Here is a 21,216-nt window from a genome sequence, read left to right as displayed (position 1 = left end):
TGGACTCCCACAAGGCTTTGCTGCCACAGTGGCCATTTCCTAATGCTCACTCCCCATCACCTGTGTATCACGTTCTCTGAATTCCTAGCTTTCATTTTTTAAAAATGTAATTCTCTAGCCCCTTTCATTGTGGAAATATGCCTTTTCATTTATATCCTCAACAGAAGTGACTAGAGACTTTCATTTTAAAAATTAAAGCTGAGAATTCAGGGAAACTGATATACATATTGCTATACTGTTAAACTGATATAATGCTAACTAATGGCTGATTTTTTAAAAAAATAAACCCAATGTTAGGGGAAGAAAATGGCCATCATGGAAGCCAAGGCTTGTGGGAGTCCCTGTGTCCACCAGCCCATTCACCGTTTTCCTGATGTTGTGGTGGGGGTTGCTGCCTCTGAGGAGAGGTCTGGGGCCAGTTTTATCCTTTTCTTTTTAATGTTCAAATGGTCATGGATGGGAGCCAGCTCTACTCAACTTCAGCTATTGGTCAACATCTCTCTTTCCTTAAATTTTAAATGGAAGAGAGAATCCAAACAACAGCTGTTTCCTTGCTGGCACCCTCTCTTTCCCTCATTGTGCCTGCAGCTCCTTGAAACCCTGAAATACTCCTGAAATTCTGGGAGTTAAAATTTCATTTCTCCTAGAATTTCAGGAGTGTTTGGGGTCATTTGAGATATTCCTGAGCTGACCCAAAACAGCTAATTTTGGGAATAATTTTGGCTCAGACATACTTGAATGCACACCTCTGTTGAAGACTTAGTGGTTTAACAATGCCATTCTAAGCAGGGCTACTCAGAATCCTATTCAGGTCCACTCAATGATGGCCCAAGAAAATGGTTTTAGGATAATAATAATAATAATAGCAGTTCATTTGTCTACTGCTTTTCTGAACAGATTAGTCACTCTGAGTGGTGAACATAGCGTTATTATCATCACCACAATACAGGTGAGAAACTGAGGCTGAGTGGAGAGGCTTATCTAAGGCCACCTGTTGAGCTCATGGCAGTATTGGGATTCAAACCAGCAGAGTGTTGGTTTACAAACCAACTACTTAACCACTATGCTACAGCAGCTAGTGGGGCAACCATGTCAGACTCTTAAACAAACTAGGATTCTTAACAAAGTTTAGAATTCCTGTTTAAAAGGCAAGAAACAAACCACAATTTTTTAAACTGCCACAATCCAGACATCTCAACAAACTTAAGTTAAACTGAACTTCCTATAAGTTTCCTTGTTTAGATGTTCTAAACAAGGAAGACCACAATTGCTGCACAGCACATTGAGGCAGACGTGACTAGGGATTTAAGGCTAATTAATTTGATAAACAAATTGTGGTTTGCCTGTGATACCTGAATGTACAGTATATATATTTCAGAAGACCACTGGGGCCAGATCAATGATCAGGAGCAATGGAGAATATGTTAACAATAGCAGCAATATATTTTTGTTTCATCTGGTTATGAACCACATCTAAAGGTTATACCATACATTGCCTCCATCATGGAAAGCAAGCCCTCATGTGGCATCTTCTCCATACAGCCACCGCGTGACTTTTCTTCTCCCTACTATGGAGTTTCCACTGTGCCATAACCAAGATCACAAGAAAATGGTAGCCCACTGATCATTTAGCCTGTCTTTTCCCAAATGACCTTCCTTATTTTTTATTTCTCTTTCCTCGTGTAGGTTTTTTGTAATTCTGTTGCAAGGATCTGTGAAGGAGTCTCTTTTAATTTCAGGGAGGGACTAACTAGAGGTCCTTTATAAACAACAATCATGTACGTTTTTTAATACAAGAAAGTTATTGATCCCTCTGCCTGATTTATATAATGTGCACCCTGAAGATACAATAAAAGTGACTCACTTACTTTGCCTATATCTGAAGCTAACAGGTTCTGCAAGGAGCTTGGAGAAGAATCACGCTGATGCTGAAAAAAGTGGATTACAAATAATAGTTACTAAAGTATAGACACTGAAAAGGAAAAGGGAGGGGGAGAATACAAACAGAAGCTTTAAATATTGACCTACTGTAGACAATGGGTCTTGTAAGACTTCATCAATTGCAGCACACAACTCTTCAGTTTGCTGTCTCAGTTGGGCGGGGGAACAGATCTAAGAAATTGTTTTCAAATATGTTGTTAGCTCCATGCATCTCCATCGCAAGCTCCTGACGCATTTGCATCATTCTGTCACATGATCTGCTGCTTTAATTACTGGGATTAGCTTATGTTACATACATTTTTTGTCTTAACTACCCACTCTCTTCTGGATCTTTCTACCACTTGGTTTTTAACTCCTCTTTAAACAGGTACAAAGATTATCAGATTTTGTTAGCTTACAAGATGTAACCCCCCCTTTGTGTTATCAATTGTACACATCCTAATTGTTCATCCTCCCTCAGTTCTTTGCTCCTTTCCTCATTTCCTTAGCTTCATTCTTTAATTTTGTTACCTCCTTTTTTTCCAGTGTTGCATGAAGGCTAGCATGCCTCTTTATCATGCCAAATTCTCCTTATAAAGGAGGACTCAAAGCACAGGGATAATTCTGCATGTGTTATATGTAGAAATGTGAGAAGAAATCAGTGCATTTAGTAGGGATAGCCTGAAGAGAGTGAATTTCCTTTTTAAAACAAAGATTATTAAAGATGGAGAGAGAATTGTATAGTCACCTCTGAATGTGTGTCCAAAGTTCTTTCTTCACCTTCTGGTTCATTAAGTGCCTAGAGATTAATTCAAATTATTTTGCGATTAAGACAGGATTGAGAAAAATTAAAAATGAATACTAATGACTCACAGTTTGACATTTTACTTATTAATTTACTTAGATCATTTCCATCCCATCTATTCATCAAACAGATCTAAGTGGCCAGCATATGAGGCATAAAATAAAAGTCAAGCAACCAATAAAACGTGCTTTCATCGTTAAATAGAGGAAGGCAAAAACCCTCCAGAATCCCCGGCCAATCTGACCTGGAGGAAAATTCCTTCCTGACCCCAAAGTGGCGATCAGCATTACCCTGGGCATGTAAGAAAGGGCCATGTGAGCCTAGGACCAGCTCATCCCTTCATACCCTCCCTCTCCTGATCTCTGTAAATTCTTATTAAACCATAGAATCGTCAATGCTGTCAGGTGGCCATCTAGCATCTTCTTAAAAACCTCCAAAGAGAGTCCACCACCTCCCAAGGAAGCCTGTTTCACTGAGGAACTGCTGTGTCAGGAAGTTCATTCTGGCCGTTTCCACATGCTGTTAAAGAGACGGTCTACTTACTGAAGGCTGGCGTTTTTTTCCACAGATTTCAGATGCCTCCAATTTCAAAGCAGAAGCAGGCCGTTTGTCTTGCGTCTGATCAGCATCCTTGACCCGGCACAGGAAAGAGCGGGAAATCCCAGTCTCAGAAAAGACGCTGATTAGACTCAAGACAAACTGCCTGCTTCCGCTTTGAAATCGGAGGCATCTGGAATCTGTGAAAAAAAAGCCAGCCTTCAGTAAGTAGACCGTCTCTTTAACAGCATGTGGAAACAGCCAATGTTTAGCCGAACACTCTTTTGATTTTGAGTTGTCTTCTGGGGCAATAGAAGACAACTCTGCTCTATCCTGTATTTGACAGCCCTTCAAATACTTGAAGAGGGCTATCATATCACCTCTTAGGGTCTCTCAGAGATCCCCAGACCCAACTCAGGTTCCCAGCAGCCACATAGCAGCTGTGGGGAGTGGCTGTTAAAAAAATAAAGGAAAGCCCAAACAGTCTCAGAACGCCACAACAAGGGGGGGTGAGGCTCCTGCCTATCCCCTCAAGCCATTTTCCTGTGTCAAAATAGCACAGGGGGAGGGTTTTTCCCTGTTTTTACTACTCCATGAGGAGCAGCAAAAACAGAGACCCCTTCTGCTCACTACTTTGGAAAATGGCTTGAAGGGGGACGCAGGAGCCCCTCCTCTTCCCACAGTGGCATTATGAGGCCAATTGGGCTCTCCTTTAATTTTTAACAGCCATTCCCCACAGCCAGTCAGCACTTGTGGGAACCCAAGTTGGGTCTGGGGAACCAAGACCAAACTCTTTAAAAACCTGCATATCTAGAGAGACCCTCAGTTGCCTTGCCTCCAGGCAAAACATACCTAGATCTTTCAACCTTTCCTCATAGGACTTGATCTCCAAACTCCTCACCGTATTGCCCCCTCCTTTAGACATGTTCCAGCTTGTCAACATACTTAAACTGTGATGCCCAAAATGCAACACAGCACTCCAAGTATGGTCTAACCAGAGCAAAGTAAAGTGATACCATCACAGCTGGTAGGAGAGGATCAAATTCTATTAGTTTCATTAGCAGAATGTTGCAGTGTGAATTTCATGGCATGTTTTCAGATCCTTGTGTTATGCTTAACTAATTCCTCACAACCAGGGTCCTCAATCAAGAGGTATTTTAGGTGAAAACCAAAAGGTTGGTCATTTTACATTTCTGTTGAAGTGCCCCCCCTGTCCTCTAGAGGGGGCACACACACTGTGCTGAAGTTTGACCCATGCAATATCTTGAGAGTTAATACAGCCCACCTTGCTATCTTCTTTAAATACATGCCACATGTTTAAAGCCAAGAGGGCAAGAAATCAGTCAAACAGATGGATGCATTATTGCCTTTTATTATGTCTTGAGCAGTCAACAAATTGTAAGGCTTGGCACTCAAGGTCGTGGTGTCGGCTTCTTGCCACATACTGCCTACTTCCAGGTTCTTACTAGGCAATGGTTTATCATCAGGCACCACAGAGAAGAGGATAAAGTCTTCATGAATACAGCAGAGCCTGTCTCATATGCTACTTCACTTCGTTTAATGCTGGAGAGACAAATAAGCTCTACTTGCTAAGGACTTGTTATCCTCTGTTAAGACTCGGGTCTGATATTGTCTTGGGATTTTGTTTTTATTTCATATTATTTTGCTGTATCAAGATCAATAGACCACTTCCTCAAGACTCAGAACAGCAAGGAGCCATCTAAGCAAGTTTGTATAGCATTCTATCTTCATTTATTTTTAACCCCAATGTTTTCTCAAGACAGCACTTAACTTTAAACTTCAGCATTTATTACAAATGGCTTGGCCATTTCAGTTCAGCTCCTAATAAGCCCACAAACTTCTATTTAAAACAAACAAACAAACAAATTATTCAGTATAACTAAATTGCTACTCAGCTAAACTGGGCAACCACATTCTGAGCCTGCTATAGCATTGCAGGCAATTTGTGTTCTATTAAGGTAATGTTTATGCCCATTCATATGCAACAAAGAGCCCTGAACAACCAATCTCCTGTCCCCTACTGAGAATGGTTACCTATCAGCATCTCCTGATAAGCAGTGCCGCTAGACAAAAGCCTTCCAAGGCAGCAGACTGTACAGAAAGCACAAAACAGCAAGACAGCACTATCCCTTCTGAATAATTCTAACACCTCACACCATTGTTCTGGCTGCATTGGAAAGAATGGGCATTTTAAATCTTCACAGTTAACCAAACTTACTTTCTGCACAAACGATAAATTTGCAGCTTCCATTGGGTACAATAAATTCACTCTTACTCTTGCTTTCCCCATTATAGGATACTTTCATGCTTGTCAAAAGAGACCCAAGTTGTACTGTAGCAAACACAGCTGGAAGACTATATAACAATATACAAAGGGATCACCCATCATTGAAATGGGCCAACTGGGAGTGATTCTATCAAAATATAATTACTTGTGACCAGATCAGTCAGGCATACTTCAATGAATGGAGATAGCCTACTGAGGAGCACAATGATTATACAGCCACTACAATTTCTAGGTCACTTGAACTCAATTCCTTGGAATGCCTGCAAAATCATCCTTAGAAAATTCCCTTTGGGAAAAACAAGATAAACGAATGCTTAACTGTTTCATGTGAGTGTTGCAGAGTTTTGCCCTAAATAGCATAGTCATTCCCATAATGTTTGATACAGCCAGGGCTCTTGAGACAGAAGCAGACATGGAGGAAAAAATTCCAGGGGCCCTTGTAATTTATTCTTGTATGATGTTTGGCTGGGTCTGGGCGGTGTGATGGGTGACCAAAGAGAATCTTTGTACTGGGGGTCTTTGTGGCTCTGGCTCATCTCGGACCTACCGTGGCAAATACTAGCAGCTACATATAGACATATATGCTATCACTCCATTGAGCAATTTGAGAAACCTTCCTTCAGCCCAATGAGACTTCCCCCAACTAAAGTAGCTCTTCCTCCAACAGAAAAGCCACTGAATTTGCAGGAAGCTCCTTACTAATGAAGTTCCTCCAGCTTTCAGTAAGACACGTGCTATTATAAATTCCCAGGCAACAAAACCAACCAATGTTTTTTAACCCAAACGTACTTTGGGTATGGCATTCATCTTGGTATGTCACAAATTGTATAAGGCTCAGCACTTAACCTGAAACCTAAAGTTTTAGAGGTATCTTTGTGAAAAATCCAGACAATTCTTGATTATGAAGTAAGAATGAATATACTGTGAAATTTGCAAACGTTTGAACAAAGACAGACCTTCTGCTCCAGGAGCAATGTGTTTGTTGGAATTGCTGCAAATGCCTTGTAGCTTGCCTTGATCTTGTGTGGCTACAAATCATAATGCAAAACAAGATAAATTAATGTGGCAAAACAGACATCATAGCTCTCACAATACATTTTGTCAGTCTTCGAGAAAATATCTTTAAGAATATGGTCAGTTGGGGACCTGCAAGGCAAGGGATGGAAATCTCATTCTCCCCACATTGGCCTCTACTTTGTTTCACTTCCCATAATGTCTCCCACTTTTTCTTCCTCCCTAGCATCTCTCATCACTACCACAGCCGCTTTCTCCTTCCCCAACATTCGTGTAGCCCCAGTCTCCAATCAGCTGGCTGGTTTGAGGGGTAGAAAGTCTGCCCTGAGTGTTTTCTGTTCCAAGACTTTCTCCCACCCACTGTCACCACTTCTCTCCTAGTAATTCAGACATTCCTTCAAAAGTCTCCAGTAATGAGGATGTATTTCCATATCTTGCAAGAGTCAATATGTTAAAAAGATGGGTGAGGAAATGGACACATTTGAAACCATTTATTTGCACTGCATAGCTCTCCAACTACCAATCTGAGCACAGTTTTCAAACTCTAAAAACATCTATGAAAGTAGGAATATTAAGATTTGAAATTACTTGGGATATTTCTTCTTGAAGGAAGGGGGCAATTCACTTGGGAGTTAGGGGGCACCAGCATGCCATGCCAGTACTGATGATCTTAATGGTTATTCTTGCTTGGACAAATAGTAGACCAGTGTAGTTAGTTCCAAAGACAGACTGTGATACAAACATAGCTGGCAGTTATATTATATCAGCCCAATAGATTTTGTAGGTTTGTAGAAGAATAAATCCAACAGCACTCAAATTTTTCTTGTGGCATAAAATCCTTTCACTAACAACCAGGGCTCATTTCGAGGGGGGATGTGCAGGAACGCAGTTCCGGCAGTTCTCCAAAGAGGTCACATGTTGGGTGGCCCCGCCCACCTGGCTTTCAGCCATTTTGGGCCCATTTCGGCCTGGATTGGGGCCGAAACAGCCTGGATTGGATTGGTGCCGGGTGGGTGAACCCTCCCCTCCCCTGACCCGATCTGGGCTGTTTTGGCCCCTAACAAGGCCCAAAAGGGCCCAAAATGGCAACTTTCAGTAATTTAGGGCCCCTTTTTGCCATTTTGAGCCAAATTTTGGTCCTAAATGGCCATGATTGGGTCCAAAACAGCCAGTATAGGTGATGTCAGGGGGTGTGGCATATGCAAATCAGTTATGCTAATGACACACCTCTGGTGATGTCAAGGGGCATGGCATATGCTAATGAGTCATGCTAATGAGTTCCTCCAGCTCTTTTTCTATGAAATGACCCCTGCTAACAACCATTGTAAGAAACAAACAAGCTAAAGCAACTTTGAAGATTTAATTTAACACTTTCTCATGGTATCTTGAAAATGGTGTACTAACAAGTCCCATGGCTGAAACTGCCTCTTCCTTCACATCCTTCTTTCATTTTTAGGTTGGCAACTGCAACCATCCTTCAACAGACTTTTTTTTTTAGTCCTGGGATCTCTAGATTCTAATCCATTTGCTAAAGTGACCTGGAAGATGCAGATCTGGGCAGAGAGGGCAGAGCACATGCTTTTGGTACATAGAGTCACTGGATCAATCCCGGCCTCTTCATGCAATGGATCTCAGGTAGTAGATGTTAAGAAAGAATTTTATGGGTCCAAGAACCATAGACAGCCACTGCAAGGAGACACTGATGTGTTCAATGGACCAATGGTACAACTTAGTATAAGGAAACATCATATATCTATTCATACATAGCATGGCTGCAGGACAGAGTGGGGTACAATGTATGTAGTGTGTAAAATTGCACACCATCATGCCTACTTTGTTGTCCCTTAAACAATGGGAAAGATTTAGCAAGAAAAGCAAACATTATCAAATATCTTTAATAGAATGTGTTAGGGGGGTTGCTTGTACAGAGGGAAACTATCACAAAAGAGAGTGAGTTTTACAAGGAAAACTGACTGTAAATACTTATAAAAATTAACTGCTGCATTTTATATTGAAGTTAATTAGAACTATTTCTGTGCAACCAACCACAAAGCAATCCACACCAGCAATAATCGTTATTCATTAACAATGTCTGCATACCATCCCATTCTCAACAGATCTTAAAGCATGCTCCAAGCAATGCGTCTGTAATGCAGGACTATAGCTAGCATATTATGTGCTTCAGAAAACTTGGGCACAAACACAAAATCAAAACATTTTATTCCAAATGCAGAAGCTGCTTCCCTTTTGGTTCTTTCTTCTGACTAACAAATTGACTTCATTGAATTCAATGGGCTTATTCTAGAGTAACTCTGCTTAGGACTGCACTGTGAGTGTAGTTAAATGCTTATATTTTCAAAGCAGTCAAGGCATCATTTTTTCATGTTAAATTACTTGGATAAAACTTTAAAAGCAGTGTAGTTTATGCTGTTAGTCACATATGATGTAAAAAAAAACACGCAGTATAATTGTCTCATCTAAAAATCCGTATGTATTCAGATACATCTTTGAGATTCTCTATTGACTTAAATGGAAATACGCAATATGTACTAGGATACAGAGATAATTTATTTCCATCCACTGAAACAAATGGAAAAGATGTTCATGCACTACAGCACCCCAGTTCCAAACAGGTATCATTATGTTTTTAGAGTACCACTTAATGGACAGATGGATGGAAGGAGAAATAAAAGAAAGAAAATAATAAAACAAGCAAATAGAGTACCTGGGGAATCTTAGAGTCAGAAGGAAGGGGTGAAGTCATTTCCCTGGATCTTGACAGCAGTGAACATGGTGAACAGACCCTGGTAGGAGATTTAGGTTGTGTTAATGGGGTCCTAGGTCTTGAAGATGATGGGCAAGCTCTGTAGTTTGCATGAATGGAGGAGGAATTAATCTGCACTGAAGGGGAACTAGTACTGTAGTCTTGAGAAGTAGGTGAGGTAGAACCTTTATGATAAAAAGGCCAGTGTGGTGAAGGAACTGGTGAATGGCCATTTAGGTCCTTAGCAGAGACCTGTGGGAAACATGCTTTTGATTTACAAGTAGGCTGTAAAAAGGTTGAAGAGAGAGAAGGGTATTTTTCTGAAGTGGGAGATAACGTGTCCTGTTGGTTGCTAGTAGGTGTAGATACTGGATAAGACTTGGCAGTAAAAGTGGGAGAGTAGGTATGTACCCTCTTAGATTTCTCAGGCCCTAGGTATCTGTCAACAGGAGAATGTGCCCCCTTTGAAGTAATTTGAGAAGTGTTTCTTGGGACATGAGGAGGTAAAGAAGAATTTAGTGTCACCGGTTGCAACAGTGGAGAGACAACTGTTTTTCTGTAGGAGGAAATAGTTGGTGACAATGGACGTAATTTGTCAGGATAAAGTTCTCTGGCATCAAGATACCTTTTAGGGGATACAGATCTGGCTCTAACAGTAGGACTGGACTTTGAGGATAAGGTCATGTGATTGGGTACATTAGAAAACACTGAAAGGAGATACTCATCTTGGCCTGGAGAATCAGATCTCACAGAATAATTTGAGGCCAATTTCTTGGGAGTTGGAGGTGTTGTTTGAAACTTCTGGTCTATTGTAAGTGTTGAAGAGCCTAGAGAATTGGGGGAAAATGTGGCAGGACAAGATGCAGGAGAAAAGGGTCTCTTTGGGGAAGATCCTGACTTAAGAATAGCAGTCAAAAAAGACAGCCTTGTTGGTAGAGGGGATCTAATTCCAGATGTTTCCCTGGAAGATATATGGCTGCAAGGATTGTTTACACTACATATGGTTGATGAGGAACCATGAAAGGGGGAAGAAAGAGGCTTTGGACTAGGAGATAATAAGTGTGTTGTGATATAGATTGGAACTGAAGCCAATGTATTGAATCTCTTGGGAGGGGGAGGAGACAGTGTATGAGGGGATGGGCTTTGAAGAGTATCTGATGAACTTGAAATCTGTGAAGAGGGAGGCAAATCCTTGCTTGGTAGAGGGGACACAGTGGATTCAGAGATTTTGTGAAGATTACTAGTTTGTTGATTACGGCATGACTGAACACTGTCTGAAAGGCTGTTAAACGGGAAGGGAGGTCTTTTCAATGTGGAAAAAGGGACACTGTAAGAAGTGGCAGACTGTAAATAGGTAGAGGACTGATGTGTGGTGGATCCGTTTGCAGACTGCCATTGGCTGTGGGATTCTTGTACTGAAGAGGCTTGTTGAAGAGTAGGACTCAGATCTGGTTCAACTTTTAAGTTAGTTGGAGAATGTGAATGGGCAATAGGTGATTTATGGGAAGGATGACCAGAGGTAGACAGAGGAGAAGTGAACTGGAGGGAAACAAAGAAAAGAAAAGGTTAAAATAGAATAGAATCTATGATACTATTAAAAGTATGCATCTGTTTTCCACATGAATGATATTTGTTAGTAATAATAATCACTGTGCTTTAAGAGTGTAACATGTATCTTAATTATCTAGCATGGTGGATTGCTAAGTGACCACCATTTTATATTGAAATATCCATGTGCATGAATAATTTGTTGACTTCATTTAGCTTTATTTATATAAAGAAAAGTATTTAGGATTTTCGATGTTTACTGCTAATTTGTTCTCTGCAAAAAATAATAAAGCTAATGAATGTCATTAACAGTTGCATGAAATAAACAAATTCATCAAAAGTTTTGCTTTAAATACCAACTTCAAGTAAGGGTTATGCTAGCAAACTCTTTCTGTCAGACCTAATTTGCAATTTGTGATAATTGACCTAATAACTTTAATTGCATTCTGAGTAGGCATAAGCAGGCTTCGTTCTATTTGTGTAATGTTGAAGAATTTCTGTGTGCTGTGTTCCACTGCTTCTAAACTTTAGTCTAACAATATAGATCTTGACTTAGAAAAGTGGCAGTGCTGTACTTTCCAACCATGTCTGTCTGGAGCTCATCCTCCAGCCTAACTAAATCCACAGAAGTTAAACTGCATGTGAATGTGTGGCTATATTCTGAATCTTGACTGCAGCCACTAGGCACATTATACATCCCAGTAGTACAAGGTTAACTATTTTTTCATATGGAATTTCTTATCAGTATGTAGAATACAGCTACAATATTATCATAAGCAACATAATAGAACTGGATGAAAGCCAACAGCTGTTATTGGCACATAGAGTATCATAATGTGGATTTTTGTTTCTTCTAAAAAGGGGAAATGGATATTGGTTCTTTACCTTCTTATAAATGAACATACCTCAAGTTCTACTCTGTACGTGTATCACTGTGCTTGATTATCTAGTCTATCAAATGTTTTTCTGTTCTTCCTCCAAGTGTCGTGTCATGATGACTCCCTACAACCAGCTCAGTGACTAGGGAACCCAAGTTCCCAGTGGGGACAGAAGATTCCTCGCTCCCACCCATCCCCCCACCACCTCTCACCTGGCTGCCGGGAGGTAAGGGTGCAGAAATGGGTCTTCCAGGCATGTTCCTGGGGCAGCACAACAATGTCACTCCTGTGAGTGACATCATGGTGCTGTCTCAGGAGTGCTCTTGTGCTTCACAGTGGGCTGACTTTGGCCCCAAATGGGAAAAATCAGGCCCATGTGGGTTGAAATAGGCCCACTGCAAAGCACAGGAGTGCTCCTGTCCTCTACAATGATGTCACTTCCTGGAAGATGTCCCCAAAGGTGAGTGCCAGGTCCCACCCCTTCTGCCAGGAGGGTAAAGGAACTTAGAAACCCTATCAGTGACTAAAACTCGCAATTCTTAGAGGAAGAGTATGAGAAGCTAAGACCATTGGCTGAGGTGGACCAGTGGGACCCGGAAGACATTGTGGAAGTGCCAGCTGACTATGTGCCAGTAGCATCAGAGTCCATTAGGCCAGAGCTACGGTTGCTAGTCTCCCACTAGGGGTGGGTGATCTCCTGCTCCTACTCCCACCCTCCACCCTCTGCCCTCACTAACCTGGCTTGCAGGGGATGTGCCTCTTGGGGTGTGCTCCCGGGGCATGTAGCATGCTCCCAGGCCCAAATTGGCCCAGATCAGGCCCAAATTGGCCCGGATCGGGACACTGCGGAACACAGCAGCACTCCTGTGCTCTGCAGTAGCCCAGGCCAGGACAAATCAACCCAGCAGGCCTCAGCTGAGCAGGTATCCAACTAGGCTCATAGTCCCCCGAGCCTATTTCCGTTCAGCAGCAATAGTGGCAGCAAAAGGCCCAGGCCAAGATGGCCCAAAAGAGGCAAAAGGCCTCTTAAAGGCCTCTTAAAGGTTAAAGCACAGTGGAGGAGCTGAAGCTCAGGAGCATCAACACCTGCCACCAAGTGCAGCTGAGCCTGATTAACGACCGCCAGTTAGGCTGAAGATTGAGAAGGCTGCCTTGCTGGACTAACTGGTCTGCTAGGTGCAAGTTCCGTGCTCCAAGTCTCCAACTCCAGCCTATGCTCCCAAGTCTCATTAGCCAGGCCTGAGGCTCTACTCCAAGGGAAATTTAACTAGGCCTGCTTGCAGGGTGCAGAACAGGCAACACACATGGTTTTCACTTCTCCAATTTATTCTCACAAGTAATCCTGTCAGGTAGATTAGGCTGAGAGTAAGTGATTGACCCATGGTCACCAGTGAAGCTAGCTGACAGAGTCGGAATTTGAACCTAGCTCTCCCAGGTCTTTTACCAGTATGCTAACCATTACACAAACTAGCCAACAGTTTTGTTTCTTTAGAGCTGTACATTGATTTGCAATGACAATCTCGTCTTGTGAAGCCCTAATAATGTGAGCAGAATTTCACAAACTTAATAATTAATATTCACCACTCTGAGAAAATTGCAGAATCATGAGCAGAATCAGAAATAAACGGGATCGAGTTTCATAAGTGTTGGAAGAAAGTAATATCTGGTTTGTTTGGAATGCTCCATGATAGCAAGGAGAATACATGAAAAATGACTTCTTATTTCCTTCTATCAACAATATATACATGAAGAACATCAGTTAAAATGAATCCATTACTTGTTGTCTTCTGACTATTGTAGCATAACATGTTATCTGTAAAATATTTAAGAGAACCACTCTCTTCATTTCCCAGTTCCCACCTTGTGATAGATAAGGGTATTTGAAGTGTGATGTCTGACAGCCTGATTTTTCAATGGAGATTCAATCAAGAAAAATTGAGAAGATCAAACATTAAACACATTTATAATGTTGGCATGGTAGTTACAAGCACTGCACTACCATTACACAATAAAGCATTTGGTGCGGCAAAGCGAGAGCAAAAAGTCAAAGGCTCAAAATTAATTCTTAACAGAAAAGGTAAAATGAGTCAGTCCCACAGAAACAAAGGGAGCAAAGCTGGGATTTATGTATTAGAACAGGAGTGGGAGTTATAAAGGAGAGCAGGCACATATCTGAAATCAAGTCAAAGCCATTTGGGGAATAAGCATTTATTAGCATCAAACTGGGCAAACAGGAAGAGCTGAAAGAAAGAAGCTAAATTGAGGTAGCACAGCTGAAGCTAGGGAAGATTTCAGAACACAATATGTGTAGGAGCTTAAGTGAGGGCCATATCACATTGAGGGAATACCAAGTGTTTCTTGGACAAACCATCCGAGGTAAATAACAGTCAGACGGATAGAAGCCTTGGCCATGAAATCAGTATTTCAAAACTCAAAACAGAAAGCGTAAGGGGCTCTCATTGAACTAGGTATCCATGAACACATGTGTGCCTGTATGAACATGCAAGTACACATATGGTACAATCAAAACTACTGCATATGGGAAAATGAATTAGGATAGGTAGATATTAGCACCAATATCTGCCACCATCCTCAACTTTTGGCATGAAGGTATGTTGGTTTTATTTCTGGCTCACCTTATTTTTGAATAATTATATATCTCCTGGAGGTGAAAACAATATATATATTATTTTTCAGCAACTACCAGACAGGCAGCACAAGACCAAAAAAAACAAAAAGCAAGCGCAGAACTGAGATAGCAAAACTTAATTTGTGAAGGAGCCCAGCATGAAACTGATGGCCTAATCTATCAACTAAGCACATTGCATTACTTTAATGCTTATTATTTACTTCCAAGACACCTATGTAGAAGACAGCGAACAACTGGGATTAGGGGTGTGCACTCAGAAAGTTTCCATTTCAGTTTCGATTCTGGGGGGTTCTGGAATCATTTTGTTCCATTACTGGTTTGTTCTGGGCAGGCCAAGGATGGCTCGAAACTGATCGGTGTGGTTTTTCCATTTTCATGAATTTCGGCCTTTGCATGTGCATTGGTCTTGCATGCATAAACACACTCACTTCAAGGGGGGTGGGGAAACAGGTTCTGGGGCAGTTGTCTTTGCACGCAACAGCACTAAAATCACACAGAACAAATCTACCTAAACCATCAACCCACTGAATCTGAGAACAGGGGTTCTGTGTTTATGGAACCCAAGGAATGCTTGGGGAAGTCAAATGTTGTGCTGCACAGTATGCATGCATGCACATGCTATTCTTTTTGGGGAGGAGTTGGGGAAACAAGGCTGCTCCTTCCTCTCCAATTGGTCACTTAGAACCTGGCTGAAAGGCTAACAGTTAATTTCTGTCAGGATTGTTCAGAGAATGTTTGTGAGTGAGTCTGACAGGGAAGGTCCGACAGGTTTTCCTCCAAAGTGAGGAAAGAGGAAACTTTTGCCTGAACTGTAACATCATTGTCCTGAAGAAGAATTAAATTAAGTGTCAGCAGAAGCTGAAGACCGCTTTACACAGACATGAGAAAATTGGGAGTGTGTTTTGGTGAAAGTGACTGGGTAGTAGGTTAGACTCTCTTTCAAACAAAAAGAAGAAGAGTTATATCTCCTTAGGAGAAGAAGATTAATTCCTGCCAAGTTTCTAAAGGGGGGTTGGCTCTGAGGAGAACCCGGGGACTGATATGAAGGGGAAACAGTTTTAAACTAACTTCAGATAACCTGAGATGTCATAGGAAACTCTGTGAAGAAACATTGCTGTATTAGGTAAAACACCTCTCACTGTTAAGAATCAAGAATATAAGAAACTAAGCTTCAAGGAAAATATTTTGCCTGTTACTCAAAGTGTATTCTGTACTACCAACAAAATTTTACCTCTGCACTTTCATTCCCTGACTACAGTTATCTAATCCCTGTATGTTAAATAGTTATTATTTCCTTTTGAACATTATACAGTCTCCAGTGCCATTTGCAAAAAAAAGTAAGAGGGCTTCTGTTTCTCCCCATCAAGTTCCAGGGCTGGGCTAATAAGCCAAAATTATATCTGACTGTCAGGCCGGGACAAACAAACTTTCAAACCACAAGGATTAACATGCTACTTGGAGTTGGTCAGCCAAAGCAGGCAAAGTGAATTTTTGGCATGAAACATGGCTATTATGCCATGTTTCCCTGTGACTTGTAGTTTCATTTCCACAATGGGGGGGCAGTGACTCCTCCTTAGCTGAATCTGCTTTGTGGCAGCCCTGAACTCCCTGTTTAAATGTGCCAGCTGTCCTTGCACTGTGCAATATGTTGTTTTTTCCTTCAATGGAAAGGAAGTAGAGGGAGGATGGCCCTCTTTTTTTATAACAACAACAACATTAAATTTATATACTGCCCTTCAGGACAACTTAATGCCCACTCAGAGCAGTTCACAAAGTATGTTATTATTATCTCCACAACAAACACCCTGTGAGGTGGGTGGGGCTGAAACTGGACAGGTTGCTGGCTGCCAGTCTCCCTTTCTGACTAACTGTTATCCAGAGCTGAAAGAAAACAAAAAAAGAAACAATGGTGAAAAACCTGAAGAAGAGAGTCCCTTTGCTGTGCCAGAGAATAATAAAAAAAAAATTGACCAGATCAGTCCTTCCACGTGGAATACTGATTTGGAAAGACTTGGGTGTGCCTGTGTGTTCAATTCACATGCCTGCTACTTCCCTGTCATTTAACTCTGGTGTTCTGGATGACTCTGGCCAGGCCTAATTCAGATATAGGCATGCACTTAAGAATCCCTATCTTGTTAGCTTTCCTATATCAAAACATTTAACCTCTGGCAAGAAGTACACCACAGATATCGGTCTTAGGTTTGTTACCGGTATTATACACAAGTAATACAATTATGGAGTATCTGCCCCCATTTTAAGCCCTTATTGTTACAAAATAATTATTTACTACTCTTGATATCAATCAACAGAAAATCATGCCACCCATTATAACTACATAGATCATTAAAGGAGAGCAATTACATGAGTCCAAAGTATCCTACCCAAAGATACAAAGGTCACGGGCAAGGAGCCCCTTCTAAGAAAAAGCTCTAGATCAATTTAGCTTGTCATATTTATATGGTTTTAGAACCTTCTCTTAACACTAGCTTCTTCAAAGACTCAAATTCTTGGCTAAGTTATTATCTTATGACTCCATGTACCAAGCAAGGTTATCCATATTTGCAACGTCTTCTTGAAACATATAAAAAGTAGCAAGAATGAACTAACATGTAGTTAGTTGATTCATTCTTGCTACTTTTTGTGTTAACAAAGTCTGTGTAGAATTAGTGAGTACAAGTTTCTCATACATTTAAATGTCTTTTGGCCCTCCACCAGTGCAACTATCTTGAATAATATTGCCAGCTTTTATGAAGTTAAACATTCCTGCCATTCTCAGATACTCCCTTGGGCCTTGGTACATTGTATATAGTGATACAAGTTCGACAGCTCTTTTAATCTACACATGGCAATACAACTATTGTTTTATGCCCCTCTCCAAGGTTGTTAGATAGAAACCTCGACTCCCTTTGTGGCACATCTAGTTATGTGGCTGGGCCAGCCCTGTTGCCATGTACAGGTGTCTCTTAAATAACTTTCTTTGTCATATTCAGCAACTATTTATATCCATGACATTGGGTTAACAGTTTAATCAGAGAAACCTAAAAAGCCTACCAGAAGGCTTTCTGAACAAGATGAAATTCTTCTTGGTGCTCCTCAACTCGCTATCCTTGGAGGATTTCTTCAGTCACAGTGAATGGCTCTGGGGCACCATGGCACCTAAGCGAAGGGCAGCAGCAGCAGAAGGCCACTGAATGGGCATAAACCAGCTTCACATGCCTGGGACCTCCTGGCTCTCCTTTAATAATTGCCTTTTCTTTCCAATCTTCACCCTAATCTGCATAACATGAGCCTTTGGGGCAGCCAGGGACTCAGAGGCTACAGGAGACCCCTCCCTCCTCAAACCCACATGCGCATGCCTGCATGGATGTTGCTGGGCTGGCCTTTCCTTGCATTCCTTGCAGAAAGGGATGGTGATGGTGACGCTGGCTCTGATGGCACCATGCCAGCTGCTGCTCCCCTCCCCTGTGCAAAGCCAATGCCAATGCCATAATAACCACATTGCCCAGGAAGCTCTAAAAGAAAAATGCACTTGTGCGCAGCATGCACACCCCTTCCCACCAACAGAGTTAATGCTAAGGGCTCAGTCTCTCCCCTCTGGAGCCAATTGGTTGCATGTGCAGAGAGACTGGCTGTTAAGGAAATCAAGATTGCTGCTAATACTTTATACTGTACCGTTGATTTTATACTTTATACTGTACCGTTGATTTTAACTTGCTTTAGAATGTAAGTTTTTAATTATAAACATTTTACTTGTTTAATCCGTCGTGAGCCTGCTTGTATGGGGAGGGCAGAATAAAAATAGAAAGTAAACAAACAAACAAACAAACAAATAAATAATGCTGCTGGATGGCCCCTGACAGCCTGGACTGTCTGCATGGCCTTTGTGCAGTAAGTACCAAAACAAAACACACAAACTTTTTAGTGTGTGTGTGTGGGGGGATCATTGCAGCCTTGGTTCAGCATTCCGGAAGCTGCTTTAATAAGCTGAATCAGTTTCTATGTGTAATTTGGGCTTGTTTTTTTTCCATTATGCACACCTCTAACTGGGGCAAGCAGCCATTACTAGAAATACTGCTCAGATATGTCAACAATAGGAGGTATCAAACTGTAAGCAGACTTGAAAGTGCATACCTAAGCAAACAGATCCATCAACAAAACAGTTGAAAATGAAAAATTGGCACTGGGAATGGTAATGATGAAACTTCAAATAACAACAACAATAAAAATATTCAAGTTTTAAGTTGCAGTTTTTTAATTTTTTGAGCTCTGAATCCCAATCATGAGATAAACATTTAGGATTCATGCTTCAAGTTTTGTGACAAAAATTCAGAATTTGAATGTCAAATCCCAGATTTCACTTGCATAACCAACAATTACAACCCCAACCCCAGAGTTATGCATAACTGGAAGCCATTCACCTGTATTTAGATTCAAATTTGATAGATTCAAATTCAATAAACTTTGCATTTTTATTTATCTAAAAAAAACCCAAACCACTTGGCTGCCTAAGGAACATTTGTACAATTTACATTTCAGCATAAACTTGGATTTAACTTGACCATCAGTTTAACATGGAGCTATTCATAAAATAAGGATTATTTTTTTAAAAAAAACCCGACTATAACCAATGATAATGGATTCAATAGAGTAGAAATATGAGCAATCATTTCTAATTTCATATTTCTTCAGGCTGACTGAATTCTAGACCTTTTGACGCTTGTGCAGAGAAATGCTTGAGCACATCTGTTACCAGGAAACAAATTAGTATAAAGGAGCAGGCAGAGTTGAATGAATGAAAGGAAACCATATCATCAAATAGAATCAATATAGTTGACTCAAATGTATGGCTTGTCTTCTATAACTAGACTACTTGAAGAATTACTTTGCCTTCTGCTGAAGACTACCCTCATTTTTTTGTAATGTTAATGTATCTGTTAATGCTTATTTTTAATTTTAGTTATTGTAATGATCAGGGCTTTTTTTCAGCTGGAACTTGGTGGAACGGAGTTCCGGAACCTCTAGAAGATGGTCACATGGCCAGTGGCCCCGCTCCCTGATCTCCAGAGGGGATCCAGAGGGGAGCTGAGCGGGAGCTGAGCGGCACGGAGGGCAATTTAAACTCCCCTCTGTCTGGAGATCGGGGGGGGGGGGCACCAGCCATGTGACCATTTTCACCGAGGGCGATTTAAATTTTTAAAAACTCCCCCCTGTTCCAGCTTACCCAAAGTGATGTCATTGGCACCACCTCCCACCAAGAGTTGCCCCCTTGCAGGCAACCCGCTGAGTTCCCCCACCTCTTTTCCCAGAAAAAAACCCCTGGCAATGATTGTTGTAATTTAGAGCCATTTCCTTATAAGGGAGATGGAAGTTTATAGAAGATGCTTGCTGTCTAGAAAGGGAGAAGCTGAAGCAGCAAATTAGAGAACATCTAGGGCAGCAGTGGAATATGGTGTCTGTTGGGCAATAAAACATATTAAGAATTTATTCTCTGGTGTATCCTTCATATGACTGAAATTATCATAGTTATGCTGCTGGAAAATATTTGCCAAGGCAATAACTGTGCACCAGCTTAATGAACATTTTGCTGTTTGAACCTAGACATTTATCACGTGTTTCAGTTCTTTTATTCATTTTGTTCCAGCTTTCTGGACATTTACATTAGGATCGCCAGGTCCCTATACCATCCCGGTGGGAAGGGGCGACGGGCACTTACCTCATGCCTTCTGTGTCTGAGTTTTTATGTGTGTGCGATGCTGGCACTTGTGTGATGACGTCACTTCTAGAAGTGACATCATCATACTGGCTGCAGGAGCATTCCCACACTCTGCGCAAACAAAGCTCGGGAACACTCCTGCAGCGGGCACAATGATGTTGTTGCATCTATTGGGAACATATGCGCCACACATTTTCCTGAGGTGCCTGCCAATGGCGGGAGATGTTGGGGCAGCCCAAAACCTACCTCTCACCAGTAACCAGCAGGCAATCAGGTAAACCACCAAGAGATTGCCCACCACCGGCAGACCCCTGGGATCTCTAACGTACATGTATTCTTGCCTTGTTTGCTTGAAATGTTCCATAGCAAGCCAAAGCAGTATGTACTTTGCCAGGTAGCTGACCCCTCAATTACCCCAACAAGTATAAAACAGGGCAATCTAATATTCTCAATAACATACAATTAATTCATAAGAAAGATAAACAGCATTACTAGTGTCCTATTTTGTCTTCCTCCTCCTCCTCTGCTTCATTCCCCCAGTCTTCTACTGCTGCTCTGCCTCCATTTCTACCCAGAAGCTGAAGCAGATAATCCTCATCTTCTCTTCCATAGCCCTCTTTAAAAACAGTGCATCAAGTGATATGTACCCTACAAGGCTTTCCCAAACATTTGCAAGATACCTTCTCACAGGTTTTACCATCATTTGGGCTGGCTAAGGAACCACCATAGCCTGCAAGTTTTCAAGGCTAGTCCAAATAATGTCTTTTCCATACCAAAAGAAAGGAAGCTCATAATGGGAGCTCTGACACTTGAAAGCTTATACTCTGGAAATGTAGTTGGGCTTTAAGGTGCTACTGAACCCACATTTCACTAGAATTCAGAAAGCCTTATAGGGTGTGCATGGCTTAGCACACTTTTTCAGGTAGGAGAATAATTCCTCTGGCCTCAAGCAGAAAACTGTATTGAAACAGCACTGCTTGCAGTGCTATGTCCTTCAACAGTTTAAAAACATGGACAGAATTTGTTGTTTGTTTTAAAAAGCCCTAGTTGACCAATACCTTCCCATACATTTTTACTTA

At 41.4% G+C, this 21,216-nt stretch overlaps 1 protein-coding gene across 5 annotated transcripts in view; it reads right to left on the bottom strand.

Moving 5' to 3' along the window:
• Positions 1 to 21,216, bottom strand: part of MLIP (muscular LMNA interacting protein) — a 106,052-nt gene that overhangs the window by 35,593 nt on the left and 49,243 nt on the right. For all 5 annotated transcript variants that reach the window (XM_054981671.1, XM_054981514.1, XM_054981752.1 and 2 more), the window contains exons 5-9: positions 9,310 to 10,887; positions 6,527 to 6,598; positions 2,669 to 2,719; positions 2,029 to 2,112; positions 1,869 to 1,928 (exon numbers count right to left, since the gene is read on the bottom strand). In XM_054981671.1, the coding sequence (XP_054837646.1) occupies positions 1,869 to 1,928; positions 2,029 to 2,112; positions 2,669 to 2,719; positions 6,527 to 6,598; positions 9,310 to 10,887 (1,845 nt within the window). The remainder of the gene's footprint in view (positions 1 to 1,868; positions 1,929 to 2,028; positions 2,113 to 2,668; positions 2,720 to 6,526; positions 6,599 to 9,309; positions 10,888 to 21,216) is intronic.

This window comes from Eublepharis macularius, chromosome 1 (assembly GCF_028583425.1).
Source record: "Eublepharis macularius isolate TG4126 chromosome 1, MPM_Emac_v1.0, whole genome shotgun sequence".
Lineage (NCBI taxonomy): Eukaryota > Metazoa > Chordata > Lepidosauria > Squamata > Eublepharidae > Eublepharis > Eublepharis macularius.
This window is presented reverse-complemented; position numbering and strand designations above follow the sequence as displayed.